General features: G+C 31.5%; 2 protein-coding genes across 36 annotated transcripts; both read left to right on the top strand.

Moving 5' to 3' along the window:
- Positions 1-1516: 1516 nt before the first annotated feature.
- LOC146949206 (cyclin-B1-4-like) lies at positions 1517-8432 on the top strand. Of its 35 annotated transcripts, none has more exons than XM_085745281.1 (19): positions 1517-1743; positions 1929-1993; positions 2071-2112; positions 2198-2277; positions 2378-2459; positions 2736-2812; positions 3192-3318; positions 3418-3463; positions 3578-3781; positions 3875-4225; positions 4300-4410; positions 4529-4657; positions 4752-4823; positions 4976-5081; positions 5918-5989; positions 6121-6186; positions 6519-6587; positions 7196-7380; positions 7979-8432. In XM_085745281.1, exons 7-10 carry the CDS (start codon positions 3212-3214, stop codon positions 4097-4099), a joined length of 582 nt encoding a protein of 193 aa, XP_085601407.1. In that variant the 5' UTR covers positions 1517-1743; positions 1929-1993; positions 2071-2112; positions 2198-2277; positions 2378-2459; positions 2736-2812; positions 3192-3211; the 3' UTR covers positions 4100-4225; positions 4300-4410; positions 4529-4657; positions 4752-4823; positions 4976-5081; positions 5918-5989; positions 6121-6186; positions 6519-6587; positions 7196-7380; positions 7979-8432. The 35 variants fall into 35 exon arrangements, with proteins under 35 accessions (XP_085601407.1, XP_085601400.1, XP_085601399.1 ...); XM_085745274.1 differs by having other exon boundaries at positions 2391-2459; XM_085745273.1 differs by having other exon boundaries at positions 2391-2459; positions 8018-8432.
- A 3294-nt stretch (positions 8433-11726) lies between these two features.
- On the top strand, positions 11727-12827 carry LOC146949207 (aspartic proteinase nepenthesin-1-like). Its single transcript, XM_085748496.1, has one exon. The coding sequence runs from the start codon at positions 11727-11729 to the stop codon at positions 12825-12827; it is 1101 nt and encodes a 366-aa protein (XP_085604622.1).
- The last annotated feature ends 2451 nt before the right edge of the window (positions 12828-15278 follow it).

The raw sequence follows: 15278 nt of genomic DNA on the forward strand, positions 1-15278 counted from the left end.
ACAACTAATACATCTATCAATTGACTAGCTGTTCCTATATTTATGTGAGAGATAGTACAGCTCAACAATTGATCATGTTGATCTATTAGTTATTACTTACGCTTTTGTTTCATATGAAATTTTCATCTTTTATTTACTCTTCATCAATCTCAACTAAAATTTGACTAGACCAGCAAATAAGTTATTTTACTTCAATTACCAATCAAATATAGGGTTAAATAAATTTTTGGCCACTATAAAGTTTAGTCCTTACTTAATTTTAATATTTTTTTAGTAATTATAAAAAAAATTAATAGTTTTTTTTAGTCCCTATAAAAAATTGACTAAAAAATTTTTAAATCCAAATTTGTTTAATAAGTTTTTGAACAATTTTTTGTAGACCGTTGAAAACATTACTAAAAGTTCATCCGAAAAAAAATTAACTAAAAATTTGATTTATATGTCCAGATTTTTGTTACTTTTATCTTAATCTTTTGTCGTTTAAAAAAAAAGAGCATATTTAACTCATATCATGTTAAAAAAAAATCTAAATTTTAGTAAATGAACCTTTTATATAATGTTTTTAACATTTCTCCAAAAAATCATTAAAAAACTTAAGATTTTAAATATAATTAAACAAATTCAATTTTAGCAGGGATTAAAATTACATGTAATTTTTTTTTTGTAGGAACTAAAAATGTTATTAAATTTTGTAAGGACTAAACTTAAAAGTTTCAATTTTATAGGTATCTAAAGCATATTTAACCCTAAAACATATTAATGGACAGAAAGCAACGTTTTGTTTGATATATTTTTTTTATTCTGTCATTGATTTTTTTTTTAATTTTTTTTTTTGAGGGGATCTGTTATCGGCATTTGGCATTTAATTTGCAGAAGAGTTTTATTTTGTTTTCTCCTCGCGCTAAAAAAAGAAGAGTTTTATCTTTAGTAATGTAAGTCTATTTATGACAAGGAATCTATTTATGTTAGAGTAAGTCAACATTTACTTATCATGAGAAGAATTTTACATTCCTTAAAAAAAATAAAATGAATTTTATAATCTATTTATGTTAGAGTAAATATTATTCTTGAAAAACATTTCTTTGAAATATTGATTTCTTCCCTACAAAAATAGATATTTTAAATAAAAGTTTTTCAAAAAAGTGGAAGGGGAATTTTTTTTTTGACAAGAGGGGAAATTATTATTTATAAAACTAGTTTAGTGGTTAGGGTTCACAAATTTTAAATGTAGAAAAGTGAGGAGCCGAAGTTCGAACTCCAACCCCTATATAAAACTGTCTTTCCAACTACCAATTTAATTGTGTTTACATGACAAATATAGTTATATTTTAATTGTCCAATATGTGATTTATGAAACTCACCCAAAAAAAAATGTGATTTATGAGTATCTACTAAACTAAATAAGAAAATAAATGTCCGTTGATTTTACAATTTTGCCCTCAGAAGGGGTATTTTCGTCATTTAGTAATTGGGGGAGTGTTCCCCTATATATATGCTAAATTTCCTTCTTTCTCTCATTTCTCCACCAACTTTCTCTCACTACAAAACAGATTTCTTTCCCTTCTCTCTCTAAAAAAACAAAAACGTGTTCTTCTCCTTCTCTCTTCTCAAACACGGCCTCACTTCTCTTCTCTCCTTTCCATCAAATTTCACACATGCAAATATGATTTTGTAATCTTCAGCCTAATCTAATGATCTAACAAGTTCTAATTCTTCATTTCACCCACTCAATTCTGATTTATGGTGAGTTTTGTTTGATTGGGTTTTTGTGTTTTTGTTATTTCACACACTCAATTCTGATTTATGGTGAGTTTTGTTTAATTGGGTTTCTGTGTTTTTGTTATTGTTAATGAAATTGTTAATTATGTTGTTAATGTTGTTGATTTAATTGATGTTTTTTATTTGATCTTGTGATTTTGATTGTGTAGGTATGAAGAGGGCTGGAGAAGATAGTTGTTGATTTTAATTGTTGTTAATCTTTGATCAAAAACAGGTTTAGCTACAATTTTTTTAATTTATTTTCAGTTAATTAGTTTTAGTTTTTAAGTTGTTTACTGATTTTTTTTCCAGGACACTTCTAGATTTTAATCTATGATAATTTCATCCCATAAGGTATGTTCTATGTAAATTTATATTTAAATTGAATGTAAAAATGGTAGGCTCAAAATATTGATGTTGTAATTGTTTATTTCAATAGATTGTCTTGATAAAGAAATGTTGAAATGCACAGTGAAAAAGAAAAGAGGTGTTATCCAGTGACAGATTTCTGAGTTGCAAGTAGGCATATGCTAATAATGTTATGACCACTTGCATTTTGGACTAACTTTTGCATGACTTTTGTATCTACTGGTTTATCTATACAGTAACATGGTTTTAGCATAAATTTTCAGGAGGAGAGAGGACACTAGAGTGGGAATTGGCAAGGGTAAAAGTTTCTGCTAGCAGAATCATAATTGAAGGTAAATTACTTTTTTCTATGTAAGCATATAATAAATCAATTTTTCAGCTATAAATTACTTTGTGTTACCAATTTATGATATGAAAAGTTTTTTATTTGTGGGCTGAACAGGTGATAAGTTTTATGTGTATGTTGGTCAGGTTTAAATTAGTGATTTTCTGGGTTTGTTGATGATAAGTTTTCTTTGTGTAGACTTGAAAGTTTGATTGATTTTTAATGAATTTGGTTGATGAATCTAAATTTTTAATGTATTTTTCATACTATGCATATGTGGCAGAGGCAACACCAAAGCGTTTGATGAGGGTGATGGAGATTCCAGGACTCACTTTGGAACATCTTAAAAGCCATTTACAGGTATCATAATTTTTTTCCTGCACTGAATCCAAAAACTATAAGAGTTTGAGCTTATTTGATTTTCTGGTTATTACACAAATACAGTATAGTTCCTTATACAAGAATTGTATAAAGAATTGTATACAAGTATAGTTCCATCTCACGTTGAATTTTTTGTGATTAATTTGTTCTGTGTATATGGGTCTATCAAATTTTCATAGATTTTGAAATGAAATCTGAGGGTGGTTTAGTTAAGTATTAGGGTTTATGTAATAATCTGGAAAATGTTTAGTGAATCCACGGGTGGTACCTTTGTTGTACATTTTTCTGCTATGGTGTGATTTATAATTTTTGATCAGTGAAATAATGTCTGATTTATGCTTTTTGTTAATGGAATTAGGTGAGAATAAGCAAAGGAATATGGGGGTTGAAGGAAGAAACAGAAAAGTACTTCAAGATATCCAAAATCTTGTGATCAACCCGGCAGATCTTGGTGCTAATGCTAATGTCACCAAACGCCTCACAAGGTGCTGATTCCATAACTTTATAATTGAAATTAAATCATTACCACATGTTGTATATCTTTATAATTTGCCTGATTTTATTTGTTTTTATTGTTGTTGCAGGGCTCAGTTAGAGGCTCTTGCTCAAGCCGCAGCCGAGAAGAACAAGGTACATTTGTTGTTGCTGTTATCATGTTTACTTTGTTCCATTTTCAAAGGTTGTGTTTCCTTAGTACATTGTATCACTAAATTTGTTTTGATGGAACTCTTTTTGTTGTTGTAGAACATTGTTCCTGCAGCAAGGGTGGAACATGCTCAGAAGCAATGTAGACTAAGAATAAGAATGAACATAATTTGTCAAACACAGGCTACTTGTAGAGTTGTGCCCAAGGATTTGGTTGAGAACATTGATTCATCTTATAAGGATAATGAATTGACTGCAACTGAGTATATTGATGACATCTACAAGTATTACAAACTCTCTGAAGTAATGTTCTATGCTTTGTTTTGTGTTTCTTCTCTATATATATCTCTACTTTTTTTACATTCTCTAATATTTTGACTTTGATGAATGACACAGGATGATGTTCGTGTGCATGATTACATGGTTTCACAGCCAGATATAAATGCTAAGATGAGATCAATTCTTATTGACTGGTTGATTGAAGTGTATAGGAAATTTGAACTCATGCTGGAAACTTTCTATCTGACTCGATATTTATTGCCCATATTAGATGGATTTGGATCTGATGATTTGTCAAAACATTACATATATATTTTGTCAAAAAAGATATGCAGGCAATAACAATGATAGGGAATGAAGAAGGCATTCGAGGTTACTTGAAGGGTAACGTACCATAGGTTTGCATCGCTACGTATTAGGGCCATAACTTATAGAGTCATCCAGCTCTTTGCTTATGAAATTTTTAAGGTTAACTGTCAATTATCCTTCACAAATTTATTATATCACATGTTCAGGTCTAAGTTATACTTTTGGAATTGTAGAAAATATTAAAGGGAAAAAACGATTACCTCTCTGTTGTGGGAAGACTTGAAGCAGATGCATTTTCAGCCATGACATCAACTTTTTTGAGTAATAACAGTTCTCATTGAAAGGTTTAGTGCTTGTGCTAACACTCTTGAGCCACTTTCTTTCTTTTTGTAAAGTAACTTTTTATATTTTTCTCATACTTCAAATGTCAATTTATCTTACTTTGTTAATCATTTTCTTTAGATATTTCCCGTTTTAATGAAAAAAATTGTGGCTTTTCTTGGTGGCCTTGAGCATGGTAAGAGAGGAAAGTTTTGCATTGTGTTGGAACTTGAGTTTCAAGGTGTCAAAAAGAAGTTCACCATGCCTCAGGTTTGTGGCCACCCCTTTTTTAGTTGCTTGATTGAAGTATTGGTCTTCCTTATCCTTCATTATAGCTTAATATACATGGTGTACCAATTTTCAGAGTTGGCCTGTACGTACACCGAGGCCTGTTGCATCAAAACTTGCAGCCGATACTCCTCTTCTTACTGGTCAGGTAAGCACAATTTTTATTATCAGAATCAAACCTAGCTTGCATGCATTGCCTTAGTAGTCTGAGTGAAGGATTTATATTTATTGGCTGTTGGTCTCCTATATTTCTTCTTGGTGAACCAAGTGATAGTTCTGGTTGTGTCTTTCACTTGGCAGGTTATGAGAAAGATTTGTTAAAATATGTTCGTGTCAGGGAGTTTGCTCCAGAATGAGAGTTTCATGATCCATGTCATTCCTTCATATTACCCAATGTCATCTGCAGGTAAACAATTATAGGTTTGGATTATGAAATGAATTATAAAGAATACAACAACTTTGTTTATATTTTTTGAAAAGAATTACGAGTTTGACTAAAACTACCTCTCATCGGTCTTAGTAATTCCACTTTGATGATATTTCATTCAAGTGGCCTCTGTCAAATCTGTGTGCTCAATCACTTTCTGAGCAATCATAGAACTTATATTCAATTAGTTTCATTGTTATCCTAATTAAGCATAAGGGATGGGCTTTTCAATTTTTCAAAATAAGAACTGTTGCTAATTAGAATCAAACAATATAGCAGCTCTTTGCTTATGTTAGTTTACTATGCAGATTTTTAATTTAGCTTTAGAAACTGTGATACACACACACACACACACACACACACACACACACACACACACACACACACACACACACACACACACACACACTATTGTTCTAGATGGTTACAACTGGTAGCACAATTGTGGTTCATACTTTTATGTATTTCGTTGTGTCAACGTTGTTGGCTTCTTTCAAGTGATAGGATTCTGAAGGTTAATTCATTAACTGTGTTTGTGTTAAGAATCCTTAGAATAGCCAGATAGAATAGCCCACATAATCGTCATTTTTTGTCGGAAATACATGGGATAGTTTAGAATTCAGAAGCCAAAAAAGGATGCTGTTTTGGATAAGAAAAGAAATGCTCTGTCAGCTGGTGAGAAGCACTCCAATTAGACTACATAATGAAATTAGACTGAATCAGGAAAAAGTGAGGCATCAAAGTTTAGGTGTTCAATTATTGTTTACAGATCTTAGTCTTTCAACTCACATAGGATGATTTATTCTTTTCATCAGGGACCTTTCTTATAATAATTTTGCTGGAGATCTGCCAAGTTCATTTGGTTCCTTGATAAACCTTGGTAGATTGTAAGTATCTTCTTTCATACGCCCCTCATCCTGTTTCCTTTATTTGATTTTCATTCCGTCCTATACTAAGAAAAGATTTTACTAAATTACGGGTCATGTTGATTTGATCTATAATGTGGTACTTATTGCAGGTTCCTGCAGCATAACATATTTATTCGACCAGTCACATACCTGACTGAGCTTCCACTCATTGATTTGTATGTTATCTCTACGCATTTCTCACGTTTACACTACCATTATTTGCTAATTTTTTTTTTCTTCCAGCAACATTCAGGAAAATCTATTTAGTGGCATTCTCCTACAACATTTTCAACATATTTATTTCTGGTTTTTTTTTTTTTGGAGTGAGGTTTGTTAATGCGCAAGATATTTTTGCGGCCTTGGCGCAGATATAGCATATACTCCTCCTTGATGTGTTTTTAAAACCCAAAATACCGACTCATTTCCAGGATTCCTTAATTTGCTATCTCTTTTAGTTTTGTCTTTATTTGTTAATTTTTCTGATGTCTTCGGTTTCTTTTCTTATTAGATAAATGGCAAAGCAGTAATGCTAGATGAGATAATAAACTATGTGCACTCACTGCAACAACAGGTTGAGGTAAGACAGCAGTGCCTTGCAATCTTTAAAGTATTAATTTATTACTATTATTCAAGGTTCAAACTTGACCTGTTTTGCACTGTGCACATGCTTAACACCAACGGAAATAAAAAAGGGAAATACTTCTATAAAATAATATAAAGGATTTAATCATTTCACTTAATAATGAATATTAAGAGATTGTTTTATGATAATTACATGACTTCAATTCCATTATATTTTGTTTTTTTTTTTTTTTGTGGCTATGCATCTTATTTTGCAGTAAGATGAATATGTGGGGTGTCCGGGGTTCGAACCCCGGCCCCTGCACATATTGTGCATTATCCCTTACCAAATGAGCTAAGCTCATGGGGACTTTTTTGCTTCCTTTTCTATCAGATGTAATATTGATCTTTCTTTCTCAACCCTCAACCTCCTAGGGCGATTCACATTCTCATAAATACTTCAATTTATTTATTTTTTGGATAGATAAATACTTCAATTTAGTTAATGGAATATTTTTATTTTTGAAATAAATTATACAAATAAAGTATGTCCCCAATCAAATTAAGGATATGCATGTTATTATTGAAATAAAGTTAATGTTATTTTAATTTTGCCTTCCATAGGTTTCCTTGCTGAATGTAATCTTACTCGAGACATGCCACACACATAATGCAGATATCTCTCTCAAATGAGATTTAAATTTTAGCTCCTCATGTTGTGAATGGATGTGATTTATTTAGTGACGTTAAGAATGTAAGCAGTTTGATAGTTGAACTGCCATGGACCAGAGCGGCTCTTATCCAAGGATGTAAGTGAGGATCTTAATCATACAGATTTAACTCCTTGGAAGTGAACTATTCACTTTGGAGGGTAAAGTAAATGATCTAAATTGTTGATGAGAAATTTAGCTATTGATGTACTGATATGCTTATGCCAAATCATAAATGTGTCCGAATATCAGTCATGGTCTCATGGATCTTCTCATCGACTGTTGACATTACCTACTTTATCTTCCAAAGAAAATTGTACACTTTAGAAAAGGATGCAACTTATTATCTGGAAATTGTTCAATTAGCATTAGATCCAACTTTCATAACATCAATCATCTTGGTTGCAATTTTATTGATGTTTTCATTATATTCTTAAAGGATATTGCGTATTAGCAATAATAGAGGATACAAGTTATATTTACAAAAGTTTCTAAATTGCAGTTATTCACTTTTGTCAAAATTCTACTGTGGTCATGTTAAGGATACAAGTTTGCTAACCTATCCTACACCTATATGTTCGATACTAATTATTCACATTGTTGATGATCTTAGCAACACCACTATATGAAAACTATTACTTCAATGACACTTAGAAATTATTTTGTGTATGATTTTTCCTTATTCCCATTGCAACAGCAATCTTTCTTTGTTTGTGCTGATAATGATTCGAAACAGTTTGGAAGCTGCACCCCCGCAAAGCGTTCTTCTGATGAAAAATATCGTAACAGTATCGCATCTACCGATTGTAACTTGACACAGTTTTCTTCCGCCAAGTTGGGCAAAGAAATTAAAACGGAGTGACCAGTTTCATCCTTGGGTATTTTTTGGAAGATATGCCATTGTATCTTGCGAAGTTATTTGATCTGCGGTCTATATTGTTATATCCTTCGCATAATGGCTTTTGATTTTGCATCAGCCATGGCTGCTTTTGGTTAGGTGTAATATATTAAGTTTGACATCAAAACTTACTACAATAAGTGTGTTGTGCTCAAATATGATGCATGTAAATATCCACTTTGTTGTACTTATAAATAACTATGTTTATATTAGTATCTACTAAATAACTATGTTTATATTAGTATCTACTAAACTCTGTGTTTATATTAGTATCTACTCTTCATACCAGATTACTCTTTGTATCATATAAAACCATAAAATTCTGATAAATAAACAATTTGAAGGTAAATGCAATATTCTTATATGCCTGTAATATCTATGTTTCAAATCAGTTTACTTTTAAGTATATTAAGAAATTTGTGTTTGCCTGTAATAATCTATTCCTTTATAACAAATTTTTTCGAAAAAAGGCAATTCACCCCGTGCGAAGCACGGGTTTGTAACTAGTTACATTAAAAAAAGCAAAATAGAGTGTGAAATCAACATGTGAAATGAATTTCATCCCAACTATTTTGACATCACATCACGTCCCTTTCGCATGTCATATGCAGCACTCTATGAATATCATTAAAAATCTTTAAAAAATTAATATTATTGAAAATATTAAGACAACATGTAGGTAGTATATAAAGTACAAAGAGAACTACATCATTAAAAATCTTATTTAAAAAACTCATTGAAATAAAGCCAAGTGAAGAAAAAAGAGTGCAGTGATGGACAAGAAACAAATCAACAATACTATATCCGGCTCAATCTATTTATAATATATAAGTATTTAAAACACTAGAAGAAATTATTTTTGTAAGGAAAAAAATATTCCTTCCAGTGGTCACACGTCAATTGAAGACCAAAATTAACAAGTCAATCGGCATAATTTATTACCCTCCGATAAGTTCAATCTATTTATAATAAAATTATTTTTCCTAAAAAAAATAACACTAGAAAAAATATTGTCCCATCAATGATGGTTCTCCGATTGAAGAATAAAGACCAAGATTAGCAAGTCTATACGTACAATTATTACCCTCTATATTGATATATAAGAAATATTTACTATCAATGTAACTAGTATAAAAAAAACCATAAAAATTAAGTGGTTGAACTAAAGGTAATGAGCTTTAACTAAGATCGAATAGTGTAAGAGAAACCTAGTTTAAATCTTAATTGGAATACTATTTGACCAAATTTTATTTATATTTTGTTTGAATCAGAGGATTTAAACAAATAAAAAAATAAAAAATAAAAATCTTAATTTAGTTTGTAACATTGTATTTTTCTATTTTTGGTCAAGGTAACATTGTATTTTATTTTTTTGTTCAAGGTAACATTGTATTTTAAAAATTTTATTTATATTTTGTTTGAAATCAGAGGATTTAAACAAATAAAAAAATAAAAAATAAAAATCTTAATTTAGTTGGTAACATTGTATTTTTCTATTTTTGGTCAAGGTAACATTGTATTTTATTTTTTTGTTCAAGGTAACATTGTATTTTAAAAACAAAGCAACGATATTCTACCCAATATATAATGAGAGTTTAGTATGACTTAGCAAGTGGCTGATTCACTGGCTAATCATGGATTGTCTCTTGATTCAATTCACTTTTGGAATGATGTTCCAGAATTCACCAAGACTAGCTACTTTAGAAATAGAGATGGCTTGTCTATTTTTAGATTTTCCTTTTAAGTTTGGGAGTTTTGGCCTAGTCCCCTCCCTTTTGTTTCTTCTGTTCTCTTCTTGAATGAATTTTGGTTGGTTTGCTCCTTTGCATCCAACCTTTTTGCTTAAAAAAAAAAAAATAGTATGACTTAGCATACCAATTAGACGAGGTGACAACCGATGACGAAGCTAGAAAAAAAAATTATGAGGGCTAAATGTACACATTATGAGGGTTTAATTAACGATATTCTACCCAATATATAATGAGAGTTTAGTATGACTTAGCATACCAATTAGACGAGGTGACAACCGATGACGAAGCTAGAAAAAAAAATTATGAGGGCTAAATGTACACATTATGAGGGTTTAATTATGGTGTATATATGTATTTTTTTTTAAAGAAGCTAAAATATAATTATATATAACCAAGAGACTTTACTTTCTCCACACAAGGAGTGCTAGAAAGCAAATAAAAAAGTATTGTGACAACATGATATGATATAGAACAGCAACAAGAAAGCCTAGAAAACAATCACAGACATAAAGTGGATTGAGCCACCACATATGCTACGTGAATTTAAGTGAGTTTTTTTCTTAATTAAATTCATAACTTTTTAAAGGAATTAAATTCCTATCCTAGATATTACTTTTGAAAGGAATTAAATTCATATCTTAGATATTACATTTTTTTAAAAGATATATCTTAGATATTACATTAAAATCTTAATAATGTTCTTTTTTAATTAATTTCTTGGCAATACAACAATTTTGACGAGGAAGAAAAACTTGGAGTCTGATTGCTTTCCATGTTTTTTTTTTCTAAATTTTTTTATTTGCATTTCAACTAATAAACATAAGAGAATATTTTGTATTCAACATTTTTTACACTATTTTCTTTTATAATTTTTGAAAATAGATCTGACATTTTCAAAAAATTGTAAATGTCAAAACGTTATTTCCATTTTTGTGAAAGTGCATTCCATCTTCTCTCTATCACAATATTTTACGACATAATTCTTCCATAACCTTGTTAGGAATTTAAAATAAACAAAAATTTAGAAAATGAAAACATGAAATCTCATCCATATGTAAACATGACTTATTCTTTGTGCAATTCTTGATGTTCTATTTCTCAAAAATGTTTTTGTTTATGATGAACTCAAAAGAGAGACGGGGATTACTAGAATTATCAAAATATATTGAAAATGAAAGAAACACAAAAAAAGAAATAAATTGAGAATTAAAGAAATCCTAAAAAATTGAATGAAAGAAACACATAAAAGAAAAAAAAATTAGCAACATGAGAAAGTCGAAGTTGTTAAACGTCAATATCAAAATTAATATGCATATGTAATTAGAGATAGAACGAGGAAAGAAGCAAAGAAAGAAATAGAAAGAGGGAATAAAATGAATTTAAGAAAAAATAGTGTTAGTTTAATGTCAATGTCACATAATTCAGAGTCACAATACACGTATGAAACCCTAGCAATATGTGTGTGTATAAAAGAGCTAGTTTGCTTCACAATCCTATCACAACAAACATAACACAAGCACATTGATCATATAATGAAAATGGCTTCTTCATTTACTTTCTTAACAATCTTTGTGTTATTTTGTGTCTACATGCCCATAGGAACCATGTCTTTCTCAATGAAATTAATCCCACGAGTAAACTTTGATTCATTGCTCTTTCCCAAAAATATTTCTCTTGAAGAGAAACACAATAGGTTAGTCCAACTCTCAAAAACTTATGTTCTTAAGTATCAAATGAACAACACCAATGCCATATCCCCACAAACTTTTCAACCACCTGTCAAATATATTTCTAGCATGTATGCTGTTGAAATGATAATTGGCACAGGCACAACACCATTCAAAACATTGTTGTCGCTCGACACAGGTTCTAGTGATACATGGGTTCAATGTGATGGATGCACGAAATGTTTCCCATTAAAAGGGGGAGATTTCAAGTATCACGCATCGAGTACTTTTAAGGAGGTGCCATGTGACGACCCACTTTGTGATCCCAAAATATGTCCCAACGGTAAATGTGAGTATGCTATAACTTATAACGGTGGTGCAAAAAGTACAGGCATTCTTTTATCCGAAACTTTCAATTTTCCTCCTAGTTCTAGCAATATTAAAGGAGTGGTTTTTGGTTGTGGGCTTCAAAACGAAAACATGATATTTGGGGTTGGTGGGGGCTTGACAGAGGACAATGTCATAGGAGGAATGTTTGGACTAGGGACAAAACCAAGATCTTTTCTAAATCAATTGAAAAGTGAAACCAATATGCGTTTCTCTTATTGTCTTAGCCTATCACTTGCTCCACAGTCACATAATTACTTACATTTTGGCCCCGATGCTAAAATAAGCGGAGACTTCAAAACAACGTCGCTTGTGCCGACAATAGGCAACAAAAGATTGATACATTACCATGTTGTTTGCAAGGGAATCAGTTTGGATGGGAATATGCTCCAAATAGACCCTAAACTATTCCAAGTAAAATCAGATTTAACCGGCGGTTTTATCCTTGACACAGGAACTTATCTTACCTATTTAGTTGAGAGTGCTTATAAAGTGTTGAAGGAAGGTGTAATTGCTTACTTTAAAGAAAAGGGATTGAAACCTACTGAAAAGAGAATCTCTCTTGATCTTTGTTTTCGTTATCCTAAAAGCAAGGTTGTGAAGCCTACGATAACGTATCATTTTGATGGAGGTGCTGATTTTGTGGTGGGTCCTGAGTCAGGATTTCTGTCAACAGGACCTGAAGGGACGAATAATAACGCGTTCTGCTTGGCTGTTCTACCGCGCAATGATAAAGGGAGGAATACATTGGGAGTCCTCAACCAAGCTGATCATACTTTCCTCTTTGATGTTGGAAAGAATCAAGTTTCTTTTACCCCAAAAGCAAATACTTGTAGTAATTAATGCGTGATAAACTATATATGTGAAGTGCAATTTGAATGATTTTAGAATAAGTACTTCAAATTTAAATAAAAGTGTGATTTTCTTATAGTCTTCATTTCCTTTTTAATTTTTTTTTGCTTTCTTGGATCAAGGATGAAAAATTGATTCCTTTTTAAAGATATTATACTTTGTTTATGATATATATCCGCATGCAGCGATATCTTAATTAGGATTTATAATCATAAAAACGAGACAAGCAAATGGCATATGATGATGACCAAATATTTGTAGTTGATTTGTTGGGATATTCGTAAAAACATTTCTCTTGAAGATAAACACAATAAAATTGTCCAACTCTCCAAAACTGATGCTCTTAAGCATCTCATGAACACCACCAATGAAATATCCCCACAAACTATTCAACCAAGTCTCTCAAATATATTTTCTAGCAGCTTATATGCTGTTGAATTGATGATTGGCACACCATCATTCAAAAATTTCTTGCTGCTCAACACAGGTTCTAGTGATACATGGGTTCAATGTGATGGATGCAAGAAATGTTTCCCATTAAAAGGGGTAAATTTCAAGTATCTTGAGTCAAAAACATTCAAGAAAGTGTCATGTGACGACCCACTTTGTGTTCCCAAAATATGTTCCCCAGCACCAACCGGTACTAAGTGTGCTTATGATTTAAAGTACCTAGACGATGCAAGTAGTAAAGGTATTGTTTTTTCCGAAACTTTCACTTTTCATCCTAGCCCTAACAAGGTTATTATTGATAAACGCGTTTTAAACTTCAAAGGAGTTGTTTTTGGTTGTTGGCTTCAAAACAAAAATGTTACATTTGCAAAGGTGCCCCTAGATCTTTTCTTAACCAATGGAAAGCTGAAACCAATATGCGTTTCTCTTATTGCCTTAGCTTACCACAAATAGGTCAGAATCAACATCCATAAAATTACTTGCATTTTGGTCCCGATGCTAAAATAAATGGAGCATGCATTCAAAACGACACAACTTGTGACAACAACAGGCAACAAGAGATTGACGAATTACTACAAAATTTGCAAGCGAATCATTTTGGATGGGAATAAGCTCCCAAAAACCGGATAGAACTGGTGGGTTTGTCTTCGACACAGGAAATGAAGTTACATCTTTAGTCGTGAGTGTTTATAACGTGTTGAAACAACATGTAATCGACTACTTTAATCAAAAGTACCGTTTGCATCCATTTACTGAAGAGAATTTTTTCATGATCTTTGTTATCTTAATGTTCCAAGCAACGTTGTCAAGCCTTCGATGACATACCATTTTGATGGAGGTGCTGATTTCGTGGTGGATCCTAAGTCGGTATTTTTTTTTTCCTTTTCGTGAACCAGAGGGGACTTTCTTATGCTTGGTTGTTGTGGCCGGGGAAGATGATAAAACACCTAATATAATGGGAGCCATTACCCAAGCTGATCATACAATCCTCTTTGATGTTGGAAAGAATCAAGTTTATTTTGTGCCACAAGCACATACTTGTAGTAATGCGTGATAAATTATGTCAAGTGCAATTTGAAAGATTATAGAATAAGTACTTCAAATTATAAATAAAATGTGTGATTTGCTTGTATTTATGTATTCTTCCTAATATGCATAAAAAAAAAAAAAAGATTCAAAGTAGTCCTCTTGACTGTCAGCAACAAGTTAACATGATTTTTTTATAAAATAAAAAAAAAAATCTATAAAAGAATTAAAGAAAGTACAACAAAAAAAATGTTGGTGTTGTTTATACAATTGAAGAGGTTGATCATTAGGCTTTTTGAGGTGCATATTAGGGGCATCTTAAATATGTCAGAGAAAATGTATTTGATGAATGTTGAATCTCACGTTGAATAGAAAAATAATTGTGACTCTAGTATAAACCTTTTTAGGATGGTAGAAGGTGGATCTTGCTTTTTAACAAAAAACATCAAATGGACGATTTTAAAAAAACCACACCGAAATCAATATTTTTCATATCATGAAATAAATCATAGGCCTTGTCAATGTTGCTATAATGTTAATGAGTCATTGAATGCAGCAGCCAATTAATCTTAAAAAATCATTCCAACATCAATAATGTGTGACATGGGGAATGACTTTGAGTCCTGAAAGATATTATTAATGTCAGCATCCCCGTATGATCATCATCATAAGTAACTCCAAGAGTAGTCGTGTCGACAATGTTGTGATCATCATATATAGTCGGAGAGTTTGCAACCGTATTGACCAAACACTCGATTATGTGTAGCAACGTCAAATGTCAATGGTGTGACAACAGCACCAGCAATTTCAAACAGTGTTCTCTCATGCCAATACTCTTGTAGTAAATCTATGAGACGAATCCAAACTTGGGCATTAGTTTGTCGTTGTGTGTAAGAGTTGAAGTACCGAGCTCACTTGGATAACCGAAGGATCCCTGGCTTCAGATTAATGGAACCCATAGACCAT

The sequence above is a fragment of the Medicago sativa genome, chromosome 2 (genome assembly GCF_051527215.1).
Source record: "Medicago sativa cultivar Bolivia chromosome 2, Bolivia_mono, whole genome shotgun sequence".
NCBI classification, from domain to species: Eukaryota; Viridiplantae; Streptophyta; class Magnoliopsida; order Fabales; family Fabaceae; genus Medicago; species Medicago sativa.